The sequence below is a fragment of the Lagenorhynchus albirostris genome, chromosome 11, assembly GCF_949774975.1.
Source record: "Lagenorhynchus albirostris chromosome 11, mLagAlb1.1, whole genome shotgun sequence".
Classification (NCBI taxonomy): domain Eukaryota; kingdom Metazoa; phylum Chordata; class Mammalia; order Artiodactyla; family Delphinidae; genus Lagenorhynchus; species Lagenorhynchus albirostris.
The window spans coordinates 45,566,653-45,581,872 of record NC_083105.1 but is presented as its reverse complement, the minus strand read 5'-3'; the positions used below and the strand labels follow the sequence as shown (position 1 = coordinate 45,581,872).

The 15,220-nt window shown below is 35.0% G+C and overlaps 1 protein-coding gene across 4 annotated transcripts in view; it reads left to right on the top strand.

Moving 5' to 3' along the window:
* The window catches only part of TBC1D15 (TBC1 domain family member 15), a 66,084-nt gene that overhangs the window by 11,892 nt on the left and 38,972 nt on the right, over positions 1–15,220 (top strand). For all 4 annotated transcript variants that reach the window (XM_060165290.1, XM_060165289.1, XM_060165291.1 and 1 more), the window contains exons 2-4: positions 9,599–9,697; positions 10,163–10,237; positions 14,495–14,633. In XM_060165290.1, the coding sequence (XP_060021273.1) occupies positions 9,599–9,697; positions 10,163–10,237; positions 14,495–14,633 (313 nt within the window). The remainder of the gene's footprint in view (positions 1–9,598; positions 9,698–10,162; positions 10,238–14,494; positions 14,634–15,220) is intronic.

Here is a 15,220-nt window from a genome sequence, read left to right as displayed (position 1 = left end):
CACTCTGATTCTCTCTTTTTAGTTGGAGTCTGTAGGTGATTTATAGTTAATGTGATTACTGATATGGTTAAGTTTAAGTCTATCATCTTGCTGTTTGTTTTTTATTTGTCCCATCTCTCCTTTGTTCCATTTTCTTTTTCTGTCTTCTTTGTGATTAGTCAAGTAGTTTTCATTATTCTATGTTTATTTTTTATTTCCTTTGTTGACTAATTCACTATAACTCTGCTATTTCAGTGATTGCTTTAGGGCTTACAGAGTACATCTTTAGCTTATGACATTTACATTCAAGAGTTGTTATACTACTTTACATAAGGTATAAGAACCTAGAACAGTATACTGTCACTTCTCTTCTGGCTTTTGTGCTATTTTTGTTATTTTACTTTTGCATATATTACAAGCCCCACAAAAAACATGTATTCATTTATCTGCTTGTTTATGTTTTAAAGAAGGGGATTTGATTAACAAGAAAAATATATTTATCCACATAGCTACTGTTTTTGGTGGCATTCATTTCTGTATGTAGATCCAGATTTCCTTCTAGTGTAATTTATTCTGCCTGAAAGACTTACTTTAACATTTTTTGTAGTGTAGGTCTGATAGTAATTATTTTAGCTTTTATATGTCTAAAAAAGTCTGTATTTTACCTTCTTTTTTGAATATATTTTCTCTGGGTATAGAATTGTAGGTGAACAGTATTTTTGTTTTGTTTTGTTTTGTTTTCATTACTTTAAAGATGTTGCTCCAAAGAGGAAGGAGGAAACTTTGGGAGGTGATGGATATGTTTGTGACTTGATGGTGATAGTTTCATGAGTGTATACTTATTCTCAACTTATCAAGTTATATATATTAAATATGTATAGCTTCTTATATGTAAATCATACCTCAATAAAGTGGAAAAAAAAAGTATTGCTCCATTGTTTTCAGTCTTCATTGTTTCTAAAAAGGAATCTGCGGTTATTATATTTAATGTTTATTCCTCTGGCTGATTTTCAGATTTTCTGTGTATTACTGATTTTGCATAATTTGATTACAACGTGTCTGTATCTAGTTTTCTTTGTGATTCTTGCTTTCATTTTGGAGTTCATTGGTGTTTATATCTATGGGTTTATAGTATTAATCAAATTTGGAAAAACTTCTGCAATTATTTTTTCAAAAAAGATTTTTTTTTCTGTTTCTTTTTTCCATCAACTGTTTCAGGTACTTCAGTTATACATATACTAGACCACTTGAAATTTCCTTGCAGCTCGTTGATGCTTTGTTAAATTTTTTCTCAGTCCCTTCCCCCCCTTTTTTGTATTTTGTTTTATATAGTTTTTATTGCTATAACTTCAAGTTCATTATTCCTCTGCAATGTGTAATCTGTCCTTATCCAATTCAGTGTATATTTCATCTCAGACATTGTAGTTTTCATCTCTAGAAGTTCAATTTGGATCTTTTTCATGTTTTTGATGTCTTCTCTTAGCAAGTTCTAACTTTTCTCTAGTATCCTGAACATATGGAATTCAGTTATAGTAATGTTTTAATGTCTTTCTCTTTTAATGTTATTATTTGTGTCATTTTGGGTCATATTTAATTGGATGATTTTCCTCCTCATTATGAGTCATATTTTTCTGATTGTTAGCATGTCTGTTAGGGTTTTTTTTGTTTTTGTTTTTAAGCCAGATGTCAGATATTGTGAATTTTATCTTTTTAGGTGCTAGGTATTTCTGTATTCCTATAAAATGTTCTTGAGTTTTATTCTGTAAGGCACTTATGTGGAAACAATTTAATACTTTTGGGTCTTGCTTTTAAACTTTGTTAGATGGGATCAACACAGCATTTATTTATTTATTTATGTTTTGTTTTGATTGGCATATAGTTGATTTACAAAGTTGTATTAGTTTCTGGTGTACAGCAAAGTGATTCAGTTAATGTATATATATATATATGTATATATATATGTATATATATATGTATATATATTTTTCTTTTTCACATTCTTTTCCATTATGGTTTATTACAAGATATTGAATATAGTTCCCTGTGCTCTGCAGTAGGACCTTGTTTATCAGCACAGCATTTGATGTGAAACTAATTTTGCCCCATTGCTGAGGTAAGACAATTCTGACTACTCTACCTAGTGCTCTGTGAATTATGAAGTTTCCCACACTGATGGGAGCAGCTCTGTGTGAGTGCAGATTGTTTCTTCTAATAATTTCAGGTGGTTTTCCTCTGACCTTAAGTAGTTTACTGACGCGCGTGCATTGATCAGTTCTCTGCTGAATACTCGGGGATGTCTGCAGATCTCTTCAGTTCTATCTGTGTACTTTTCTCTGTCTGGTACTCTGTCTTGGCCTTGCCCAGTTCCCAGCTCTGCGTCCTCAACTCAGGGAGACCACTGGGCGTCTTCTGGGTTTTCTCTCCTTTGTCACAGCAGGGAACTCTCTCAAGACAATAATCTAGGGCAATAGTATAATTATCTCCTTTGTTTATTTTCACTCAGCAGTCACCATCCTTCATTACCTGATGAAAACCATTGTTTGGCCTTTTTTTTCCCTTGCGGGAGGGTAAATCCAGTCTCTTGTTACTCCATCTTGGCTGGAAGGGTTAGCTGTTACAGGTCCCCCCCCCCCCCCCCCCCCGCTCTCTCTCTTTTTTTTTTTCCCTTGGCCCCACTGCGCTGTGCTGGATCTTAGTTCCCTGACTAGGGATTGAACCTGTGTCCCCTGCAGTGGAAGCACAGAGTCTTAACCACTGGACTGCCAGGGAAGTTCCTTTTCCTCTGTTTTTGGTGGGATTCTTGGCTGGAAGTGTAAGCTGTTACAGGGTTCTTTTCCTCTCCAGTTTTGGTGGGATTCATACCTCTTCTCATATCTCTTCTATATGCATCTCTTTTTTTCCCCCCCTTCAGGATCAGGCTGACTGTTTTACCTTGTTCCAAATTTGTTTCCTTTGTTGTTACAAACTTTGAGATCATCTTTTTTCTTCCAGAGTTTTTTTTTTTTTTTTGTGGGAGGGGTACGCGGGCCTCTCACTATTGTGGCCTCTCCCGTTGCGGAGCACAGGCTCTGGACACGCAGGCTCAGCGGCCATGGCTCACGGGCCTAGCCGCTCCGCGGCACGTGGGATCTTCCTGGACCGAGGCACGAACCCGTGTCCCCTGCATCGGTAGGCGCACTCTCAACCACAGCGCCACCAGGGAAGCCCGTCTTCCAGAGTTTTTGTTAATAAATATTTCTTTCTTGTTGGTCTGTATTCTCTTCTGTACCTTCTGAGAGGTGACATAGTTAGCAAGACATTCAAGAATTTTATGAAATGCTAAGTATTTAGAGAATTCCAGTAGATATTTGGGTAGCTGAAGGTAATCATCACATTTATAGAATGGGTTATAGCAGTTTGTAATTTATATTAAAGTTTCTTTTTTCCCTGTTCCATTGGTACTCTCTACAACAACAGCATTCCTTCACCTGTCCTTGCCACCATCCCACCCCCCACCAATTTTTTTTGGGGGGGTGGCAGAGACACACAATTATTAATAGGTTGTGCTTTTCCCTCAAATCTATTTGATCTATCCTTCTCCTTCTTCTCAAGACCTGTCCTTCCATTGTTGAATTCATGTCATGATTTGCATCTGACAGTATCCCTCTGTTATCCTTGAGATATGGTTTAAATTCTGTTTAAGACTTCACATTTTGTGGGTTTTTTTTTTTTTTTTTTTTTGGCGGTACGCGAGCCTCTCACTGTTGTGGCCTCTCCCGTTGCTGAGCACAGGCTCCGGACGCGCAGGCTCAGCGGCCATGGCTCACGGGCCCAGCCGCTCCGCGGCATGTGGGATCTTCCTGGAGCGGGAAACGAACCTGTGTTCCCTGCATAGGCAGGCAGACTCTCAACCACTGCGCCACCAGGGAAGCCCAACATTTTGTGTTTATCGCCAGTAATTTTTAGCATTTTGGTTGTGAAACAAAATTTATATACAGAAAATCACACTTACATAACTTAATAACTCACAAGGCAAATGTCTTTGTAACCACCACGGTGGTCAAGAAATAGACCTTTGCAGGTACCCCTCTTCCCCTAAGTAACTACTATCCTAACTTTTATAGAACTTACTTTCTTTCATTTCTTTATTACTATTAGCATTTTTTTAAACACTGCTATCCTGTTTTTTTTTTTTTTTTTTTGTCCTCCTTCTCTGTCCTCCACTTAGTATTACTAGGTACTTCCAGTTTTGTTTTTGTTAGTCAGTTGCACCTTTGTCTTTCATGGTATTTGATATCTTATTTTTCCTTGAATCACGTTTGAATTTAAATTTCTTGTATCAAACACAATACTTCTTGATTTCAAAAGATTGGATATACAGGAATCATCAAAAAACAAAACAAAACAAAAAACACACCAAACCACCCAAATCCTGATTTTTGACGACAACTGTATGTTCTGTTGTGTACAGTTTTCATACTGAGCTTTCTCTGCCATATGAACGGGAAGATAAAATGAAAACACATTTTTGTTTCCATTAGAGATATACTCCAGATATGTTTTTACCATGTAATTTGTTCCCTTGTAAAGTATCACAAATTAATAAGTTGTTAGGGTTGGAGAATTTGACATAGACTTTTAGTAATATCTCGGGTATATATGCTAGAGAATTGTTTAGACTGTTTTATGTTTACATTTAGTGCCTTTGTATCCCTAAGGTAACAATCACGGGAAGTCTTCACTGACTATACATTGTCTTGCTATTCGGGATGTTTGGTGCTGATAACTCGCAGAGTCTGGATTGTTTGCAAAAGGAGTCTCAAACAAGTTGTACATCTCTAGTAGTATAGACTTTCATTTCAGTCTTTTTCTTCTCATAGCTTTCCATTTGCCAGCTTCCTGACATTAGTTTTCATTGCCCTTCACCTCCTTGGAATATAATTTTTTTCTTGTCTGTCTTTCTGACTTACATATTATTTTCCTGTTATGCCTATGAACTCTTCGTCTCCCCTCAAATCTTAGGTAGTGGAAAGAAAGAGGCATTACTGATGCCCTTTCTTTGCTTCCTGTAGCACAGAGGACCTACTCATGTAGCTAATTGGTGACTGCTTTAGATTGGAATATGAGCACATAGGATACTGGAACAATGTTGTCAGTTCCACATATGCTAAGCCTTAAGTTGATGGCCTTTTACATTATGTACTGTTCGGGCAAATAAAACTTATCAGAGCAGACCTGAGTCTGAACCCCAAAGTAATGGGAGAACCTTGATCAAATCACTTAACTTCTTTGCATTTTTTCCCTCAATTACAAAGTGGGAGTGATATCACATATCTAATTGAGTTGTGAGGATCAAATGTGATAATGTAGAAATGCTTTGTAGAGTAATGCATTATAGAAATATTACATGGCCAGTAATAGCATTTGAACCTTTCTTTTTATTTTGCATTAGAGATTATGAACAAAACCAGAGTAAGGAAATTGGAAGCCTGTTTTACTGAGAGTATTATCTTAGATGAAATTCCTGATATCATAATTGTTCCCTGTAGCAAAATAATTTTTCATTTCAAACAAGCTTGGAGATAGCTTTTCAAGTATTAATCGTTACCATTGATAAATGTAAGAAGCAGAATGTCCTATGGAAGAATGGTACTCCTTAGAAATCAATTCACTGTAGAGTTTAATGAAGAAATATTATCTTCATGCTATTGTTATAAGATCGATTTTTTTTTTTTTTTTGGCCTGTGGGAATAGGGATCGAACCTGGGCCCTGGCGGTGAAAGTGTGGAGTCCTAACCACTGGACTGCCAAGGAATTCCCTGAGATCAAATTTTTAATTGGACTTCTGTTTCTATATTTTGAGCTGTTTCAAGTAGTTGATACAATTGTATTTTATTATATACATGTATCCACAGACTGTGGTGATGAACATATATATGCTATGAATAAAAAAATAAGTAAAATCATTCCCTATAATATTAAAATGAATTATTCAAACCAAGATGCTATAAAAGGGACTAAGCTTTTTCTGTGGAATGTTTAGGAGTTCAGATGGGGGAGAAATTAAGGATTTTTGTTGAAAGGCCAAATTGTTAAATAGTTAGCTGCTGTATTGATTTATAAATTAAAGGCATTTAAAAATTGTTTTTAGTCCAGTGATTAGGACGTCTTGCTTTCACTGCTGAGAGCCTGGGTTCAGTCCCCGGTTGGGGAACCGAGATCCTGCAAGCTGCGTGGTGCAGCCTAAAAAAAAAAAAAAATTGTTTTTAGTCCTTTAAGCAGCATTATTTTGTACATCTAAGCAATTTCAGAAACCACTTTCCTCTAAGGAAGCCATGTAGAATTTTTCTGGTAGTTTCCTGAGACAGTTGAGATTTAATGGGTGAAGATGCCAGGAAATATGAAATCCACTCCTTCCTTTGATGTAAAGTCACTGAACAGGTCTGTGTCTCAGTTTATTTTTCTGTAAAATGGACATAGAGGTAATGAGATCTATTCTGACTCATTCAGTTTGGCTGTGAGGATTTAATGAAATCAGAGTGCTTTGAAAACAAAGTGCTATTCAGTTAAAACTTATTATCTTATATTTGAAATAAATTATGTACTAATACAGATTGTGTGTGTGTGTGTGTGTGTGTGTGTGTGTGTGTACGTACGTGTGTACGTACCTGTGCGCCTTTAAGTCTTATAAGACTTCATAAGGTTTAGTGGCACATGAAGGTAAATTTACAGATTTTATTCCTTCCGCAGAATTAATTTGTATTGAGCAGGTAATATCGCAAGGGTGTAATATTGTAAGAGCATGTAATATCACACTCTTCAAATCAAAAAGCTGAACATGACCGCTTTAGAAAGACAGTACAAGTCTGGGTTTGGGATTGTGGAATTTTGGGCATGTAATTTGTCCCTCAAAAAGTGCTAAAAAGTTAAGAACACAGAACGTGAGATGAGTGCAGTTTTGACTTTTTGTGAGGTACCTGGTACTTTAATACTTTTCAAGATATTTTCCCACCTAAATTACTTCGGAAGCTCAACTTTTTCTTAAATGAAAAAGAGAATAAGGCAACACTTCACTAACATATGTATGGGGAAGAAGCATATGTATGCTTAATGTGCTTCAGTTACCTGAAGTATTTCATTTTCTTTAGGGTTCATTTATTTCATAAAGGCTCTGGAATCTCTTTAGTATTAGTAGTACCACAGAATCTTTGATTGTACTATTAATGGTACCAAGCTTTTCTTGGCAAATGAGTGTCCCTTTTTCAGCTATAGAGCTCTTGATTGTTCTGATAGCTGAGTATTAGGTGACAATATGCTAAAGTGAAGTTTCTGGATATCTTTTGTCAAAAAAGCTTGAGATTTTAAGGGATTTTATTTTTCCCATAGCCTTTTCATACTTCTGTTTTGTGGCCCCTGTTTTATACATTGATAAACGAAAGTCCAGAAAGGTTATAGTTTATACTTCTGGAATTCCCTCTTTTTACTTTACTCATTAAAATTAATTTTTAATTATTGAAGTAATATATAACTATATTTATACTTTGAAATTTTCAAGTAAGTTCAGCATTAACATAGAAAGTTACAGTTCCTCTTTCAACCTTTCCCCATCCCATTATCTTTTTCAGAAGTAGCCTTTGTTAACATTAAAGTGTGTCCTTCCAGAGCTTATTCTCTGTATTTTACACAGATATAGAGAAACTTTTAAAAGTATAAGTGTCATCATATTATGTATAATTGGAAGGTTTTTCCATATATGTCTGTCTGTTTAATCTACCTCTTAACTTCTGAATAGTATTCTCCATAGAATGAATATCACAGAATATATTTTATAATTTTCCTCTCTGTGGTCATTTAGATTCATACCTTCCTTTTCCTCCTTTCCTACTCTACCACCCACCATGTTATAAATAATACTATTGTGAATATTCTTATGCATATCTTTGTGCACATGAGTGAATAAATCTGATTTTTCATTTCTATACAAACAGTATAGAATTGTTTCTCACCACTCCCCAACTCATGCTGTCCCCAGTCTTTGCCTTCTGCTTAATGCGAGTCTTGTGTTTAACAACTATTTCATTGAAGGCCATCTTGGGTTTTTGAGATCAAAACTTCTCTGGTGATCTTGATTACTGGAAGGACTCTTTCTTGACATGATGTAAGTCTATATCACAAGTGATTAACATAACAAGAGAGGCAGTAAAAGTAATGTGGGAGCTTTGTGGTGCAGTGGCTAAGAGAACAGTTCTCTGGTGTCAGACTGCCCAGGTTTCATACTCCACACCACCCCTTACCATTTGTATCGTTCTCTTTCAATTTTCTTGTTCACACAGATGGGCTCCTCATCCTAATGATGTAGTTATAATGATATAGTTATAGAACCTATGGTCTTGGGTTATTGTAAGGATTAAACTATAACGTGGAATTCTTAGTGCATAAGTGTTCCACAAATGTCAACTGGGGGGCGATAGTGATGGCCTGTGTTGCTTGTCCTGCGTTCTTGGTCCCCATGGTATTCTGAATAGAGATGTGATTGTATTAATAAACGGTTTACATAAATAGAAAGTACACTATTCCAAACTTATGTCAAAATTACATAAGTTTGTAATGTCTGGAAGTGACTACTTTATTTCCCTTTTACTTATTTTCATAATGAAAAAAATTTTTTAATAGTTTGAAATTGGTCCCAGGAGTAGAATCTTTTTTTTTAAATGTTTATTGTATATGTTACAAATATTTCTTCCCCATTTGTTCCATATATATATATATATATATATGTTGTTGTTGTTGTTTTATCCTTTGACCGTGCCACACAGCATGTGGGATCCTAGTTCCCCAACCAGGGATTGAACCTGTGTCCCCTGTGTTGGCAGCGTGGAGTCTTAACCACTGGACCACCAGGGAAGCTCCCTAGAATCTTAATATGTAACATTATGCCTTTAGAACATAAGGCTTAACTTTATAAACGTTTCAGTTTACTCTGGAATTTACTTAAGTCTCCCCTGTATTCCCATAGGACACTGTTCAGGGGCCATGTCTTAGTCATTTTCTTATACCTACTGTCTTACATGCTTTTACATATAGAAGCACTCAGTGTTTGTGAGCTTGAACTAGTTTAAACTAGTTTTTCCAAGAAGTCCTCATCATTACTTTTTAATAGTCCCATCTTATTTTCTATGCCACTGTGCTACAAAAGCACACCAAAATAAACTTATGTGCTGTTATGAAATAGTTAGAAATCATTAATTTTTCATTATATTTCATCTGTTCTTATTTTTGGATATTTTCAGTTTGAACCCAATACTTTGCTTAATGTTTGTTAAAAATATATGTTAAGTGGAATTTGCATATAGGGTCACATAACAATTAGCCTGACATCTTTGTTTAAGGAGAAGATCAAGATCATGGTTATCACTAAACCAAAAAACTTGCATGCATAACAAAGCAAATTTCCTTCTAGTTTATCTTTGTTTGAAGTGCTTTTAAGTCTGAGTAGCATTTTTAAGATAATACATTTTTATATGAAATAACCAGAAACTTGGTTCAGGCATTATAGGAAAACATCTCTTAAGTTTTTTTAAAACGTTGAAATAGTATTGAATAAAAATGGTGTGATTTAATCTTATTTTTGCCATTCCAGATTATATATGAACAGGAAGGGGTGTATATTCATTCATCTTTTGGAAAGACCAGTGACCAAGACAGCTTGATTTCAGGAATATTACGTGTTTTAGAAAAGGTATGTTTCTAGTAAAAGACTTTATTTAATAATTGTTTATGTTTAAATAAAATATAATTTTAATTTAATTGTTTAAATAATTTAATAATTAATAATTGGGGCATTATCAGCAGGCTTGAATTTCACATGTAAGATAAAATTATGTAATTGAGCAATGGTTGTAAATTTAACATGGAAGTGATGTTAGAAATAAAATGCTTTAGATAAGCTAGTAAAATGGTATGGAATATTTTAAAACTTATGTAAAAGTTGCAGTAATATAATTTTTTTATAATGAAAGGCAGAGTTTAGAAATCTATATACATTGTTGTCAAATAGTGGTTTACATATGATATTCCATATTTAACGTGCTGATAAATTGAAGGGGTTAAAAATTTCATTTTCAGCTCAGGGAATTAAGTATAGGTGACTAAAAATATAGGATATTGCTGAATAGTAAATATGGTTAATAATTTCTTTCTCTAGGATGCTGAAGTAATAGTGGACTGGAGACCATTGGATGATGCATTAGATTCTTCTAGTATTCTGTATGCTGGAAAGGTATTTAAGAAAAAAATGCATGACTGAAGGAATGCCTTTTTTTTTTAAATGAAAGCTTTATTGAGATATAATTCATATACCATAAAATTCACTCTTCTAAAGTATATAATTCAGTGTTTTTAGTATGTTTACAGAGTTGTGCAACCATCACCAATATCTAACTTTTGAACATTTCCATTACTTCCAGAAAAGAAACTGTACCTCTTAGCAGTCACCCCTCATTCCCACCTAACTCCAGTCCTCTGCACCCATTAATTTACTGTCTGTCTCTGAGGATTTGTCTGTTGTGGACATTGTATCTATGGAATCATATAATATGTAGTCTTTTGTGACTGGCTTCTTTCACTTAGCATAATGTTTTCAAGGTTCATCCATGTTGTAGCACCTGTCAGTACTTTGTTTCTTTCCTTTTTTTCTTTTTTTCTGAGTAATATTGCATTTATGGATATGTACCACATTTTGTTTATTCGTTCATCGGTTGATGGACATTTAGGTTGTTTTCATTTTTAGGCTTATGTAAATAATGCTGCTGTGAATGTTCATACTCAAGTTTCTGTGTGGATACATTTTTCCTTGAAAACCCAGGAATGGAATAGTTGGATTAACTTATGTTTAATGTTTGTTTCGTATTGACATCTCACTATGGAAGGTAGAGATTTAGCTCTATCTTATCTCTAATTCACCCTGAAACTATGGCCCAGTTGTCCACATTTCTTCTCAAAATATTTAATCACATAGATGATCTTCCAGTGTCATCTTCTTAGAAACTTTTCTTCCAGAGCCTTCTTACAAGTTCCTTCTGAACTGGTTGCTCTTTTGGCTTGCTGTGCAGCAATTATCCTGGGGATTCTTTTTGCCTCTTTCCCATATTTTAATCCCCATTTCCTGTATCCTCTGCTATCTTATATTTTGGTTTACTCCCTAGTTTTGGTGCACCTCCAGTGCTTCCTGAGAAAAAGGGTGTATGAGGGCAAAAACATTTCTGTTTTCAGACTTTTCTATCCTTATTCTGAATTGATAGCTGGGTGGCATAGAATTACAGTTTGAAAATAATTTTCCCCTCGTAGTTTTGAAAGTTATTGTCTCAGGTTTGACTAATTTCCTTTATTGATGTTAAGTCTGCTGCATTCTAATTCCTGATCCTTGCTATGTTTTTTTCCTCTTTAGAAGCTTTTAGAATTGCCTTTTTGTTTCTAGTGTTGTAGATGTTCTGGACATGTTGTGCCCTTGTGGTCTTTTTTATCCACTGTGTTGGGTGCTTGATAGGCTTTTTTTTAACGTGAAAACTTGTATCCTTTAGTTTTTAGGAAATATTCTTGAATTATTTTAGTGATGATTTCTTCTTCATCTCCATTTTCTATTTTCTTTCTTTCTGGAACTCTACATGCTTTGGACTGGTCCTGTAATATTTTAATACTTTTCTAACTCTTTGTGTATGTGTGTATTATTTTCTAGGAAATTTCTTCAGTTTTATCTTCCAGTTCTTCTATTGCCTTTTTCATTTTTGCTGTTTTTTAGATTTCTAATACATTTTGTTATGTGTCCCCTTTCCCCTCTTCTAAAAAATAGTATCCTGTTCTTCATGGATGTACTATTCTTCCTTATTTCTGAGGGATAGTATTTTAGATGTTTTCATCTCTGTATATAGTCCACCTCCTCTAATTGACTTTTTTTTTTCGTATTTCATTTGGACTTTATCTTTTATGTAAACACTTGCCTTTGACATTTGGTGATCTTTGTATTGTGGTGCTCATATTTAACAGCAAACACAAAAAACTGATTATACTCTCTCTATGTATGGGTAGGTTTGTTAATAGTTGGGACTCAGGGTGACTTGGCTAGGCTGTTTTCCTTGGGGAATCCCCGATATTGAAACCTGGGTCTTCTTTTGTGGGCTAGTCATTTGTCAGAGAAGAATCTACAGATTCCTGCCTGGAGAGGGAAAGCTGGATTCCACTGTTGTGGGAACTGAGTGGAGGAAGAGAGCTGGGAGTCTTGCCAACTTATTATATAGATGAACTTTCAGTTAATTCTCCTGTTTTCAGTGTATTATCTCTTTGCTCAGTGTCCCTGGTTTCTCCTAATCCACAGATAATCTGTTTTACCTTTTACAATGAATAAACCTTCAGTCTTCTCAACTTTTGTTAGTAGTCCTGTTTTCAGCTTAACCTTTATTCTAGTTTCCAGAAGTACCTGATTTACTAGTTCCAAGCCTTTGTGTGGGGTGGGGTTCTGTAAATGCTGCTTCGCTTTCCCTACTATTGATGGGAAAGTTGGTAGTGATGGTGGTAAGGGTTGCATTTTTTTAAATTGGGCAAACGAGGAGGGCTCCCTGAAAAATGACATCAGAGGAAGGACTTGGAGGAAAAAACACTACACTTTATAACTTCATTCATTCAGCTTTTCCCCCTATTCTTCAGTCTGTTTCTATTTCTTATTAATTTCTTTTGTTTATAATATATTCCTGTTCCTATAAATCTTCTTTTTTCCTTTTTTTTTTTTTTTTTTTTTTTGCGGTACGTGGACCTCTCACTGTTGTGGCCTCTCCCGTTGCGGAGCACAGGCTCCGGACGCACAGGCTCAGTGGCCATAGCTCACGGGACCAGCCGCTCCATGGCATGTGGGATCTTCCTGGACCAGGGCACGAGCCCGCATCCCCTCATCGGCAGGCGGACTCTCAACCACTGTGCCACCAGGGAAGCCCCCTTTTTCCATTTTTAAAAAGAATTACACACTAGCAATACACGAATACATTCTTGTTATAAAGAATTCAAATAATAGAAAGTTGAAGTCCTGCTTGACTAGAACCCTGTCCCTAATCTGTCCCTGTTTAATGTATATCTTTCCAGACTTTTATTGGTACACATTTCCTATCATATCTATCTATCCATCCATCCATCCATCCATTCATTCATTCATCCCTGGTTTTCTCTAGTGTGTTTCTAATTACATATGTTCCATGTAGTTGTTATACTGCATACATTGTTTCTTAACTTCATTTTATTTACTTCGTTTTATTTACATTATTGAACATATATACACATGAACAGATATCAGTCTTTAAACTTCTGCCTAGCATTTTATTGGCTACCCGCTAGTTTATTTACTTATTCCTTCATTGATGGATGATAAGATATATTCAGATTTTCACTTTTACAAACAACTCTGTGATGAAAATTCTTGTATCTGCCTCTTTGTATACATGTGTATTTCTCTAAAGTAGATGAGAAGAGAGTTATTGTGAAACATGCATATTTTGAATTTTAATAAATATGACTCAATTATACATTTGAGTCAGTACTAATTAGCACTGTCATCAACAGTGTGAGATACAGCATTTCCTCACACTGTCTTCCATATTTTTATTTTTTAATTGAATGGGCCAGAAAAATTTAAATTCATCTTTACTTGCTTTTCTTGGATTGTTTCTGAGGGTGGACATCTTCCTTTGTTTGTCACTTCATATTTCTTCTTTGATTTGCTTGTTCATATCATTTCCTTATTTTTCTCTTTTGATGTTTGTTGATTTCTCAGTACATAGGTAGGAGTTGTTTTTGTATTCTGGATGTTTTTCTGTCATCTTCCATATGTTTTGGAAACATTTTCACACAGTTTTGCTTATCTTTAACTTATGTGTGGTATCTTTTGTTGAATAGAAGTTAAACTTTTTGATTTAGTCAGATTATTAACATAGCATTTTAGACTTTTGGTTTTATTCTCTTTTAAAATAGAAAGTTCTTTAGAACTGAACATGTAGATATGGTATTTGTAGCTTTTAGCTAATTTTGATTAAGAGACATGTGCAACCAATGGTGGTTTAAATAAGTAACCACCATTGGGTATGTTCCTCAAATAACCAGAAGCCTGGAGGTTTGGAGCTATTTGCAGTGTTTGTCTTTATGATTATAAGGTGGCTATTATGTTTTTAGGCAGCATAGCTGCATCAAAAGCAGGAAATAGGGAAAAAGGGATGGAGCTTTTATTAGGAAAGCAAAAGCATTTCCAAGGCCCTACTGTTGACTTATGCTTATATTTCATTGGCAACCCTAACTGCAGGAGAATCTGGACAAGGTTTTCTTGTCTTTTTGGTCAGCTGAGCCAGGGAGAAAAGGGTAGGAAATAGTGTTTGGCTTTCCCACCAGAGGTATCTGCCACAACCTACAAACTTAATTTATATAGAAGCTGAGAAGACGTTATTGATTGAAATGAAATTCTAGTCTTAGTCCCTAAATATCTTATATGTTATAATTATTTTAGGACTCCAGTTCAGTCGTGGAATGGACCCAGGCCCCAAAAGAAAGAGCTCATCGAGGACTGGAACATCTGAACAGTTACGAAGCAGAGTGGGACATGGTTAATACAATTTCATTTAAAAAGAAACCACATACCAATGGAGGTATGAATTAAATCGTTTGAAATCTTAAACTGATTTGCTACTATATAATATAAACAAAAGTGCAAAGAAAATCCTTTAATGTTTCTTAGAAGAAGGATGAGTTGGTGCTTTGATTAATATGTATAATTCCCATTTTATTTATATTCCTTTTTCATCTTTTTGTTGCTTTGTTGGTTGTGACCGCGTAAAAAGGCTTTAAAAATATTTGTTCTGTTTTGTAGTTATTAATGGCAGAAAATAGAAACACTTAAAAAATTGCTTTGAAAAAAAAGAAAAAAAAATTGCTTTGGCTATCTCTCATGCACATTTTTCTTAATCCAGTAGAATTAAAAAAAAAAAATCATGTTATTTCATCCTAAAGCACCAGGGGGAGATGAAGTATACCACTAAACCATGCCGTTCTAATTTCAGTGTTTACTGGTATCTTCACAGCTCATTGCAACTCCCCTTTGTATATGTTCCGCATCTGTTGTCCTTTATATATACATTAAATTTATGTTTGCTGTGTGGTGACTACCTACATGTAGATAACAGAAAAGAGCCAACCTAGCAATCTGATAGAACATGTATACTACCCCAGATATGAT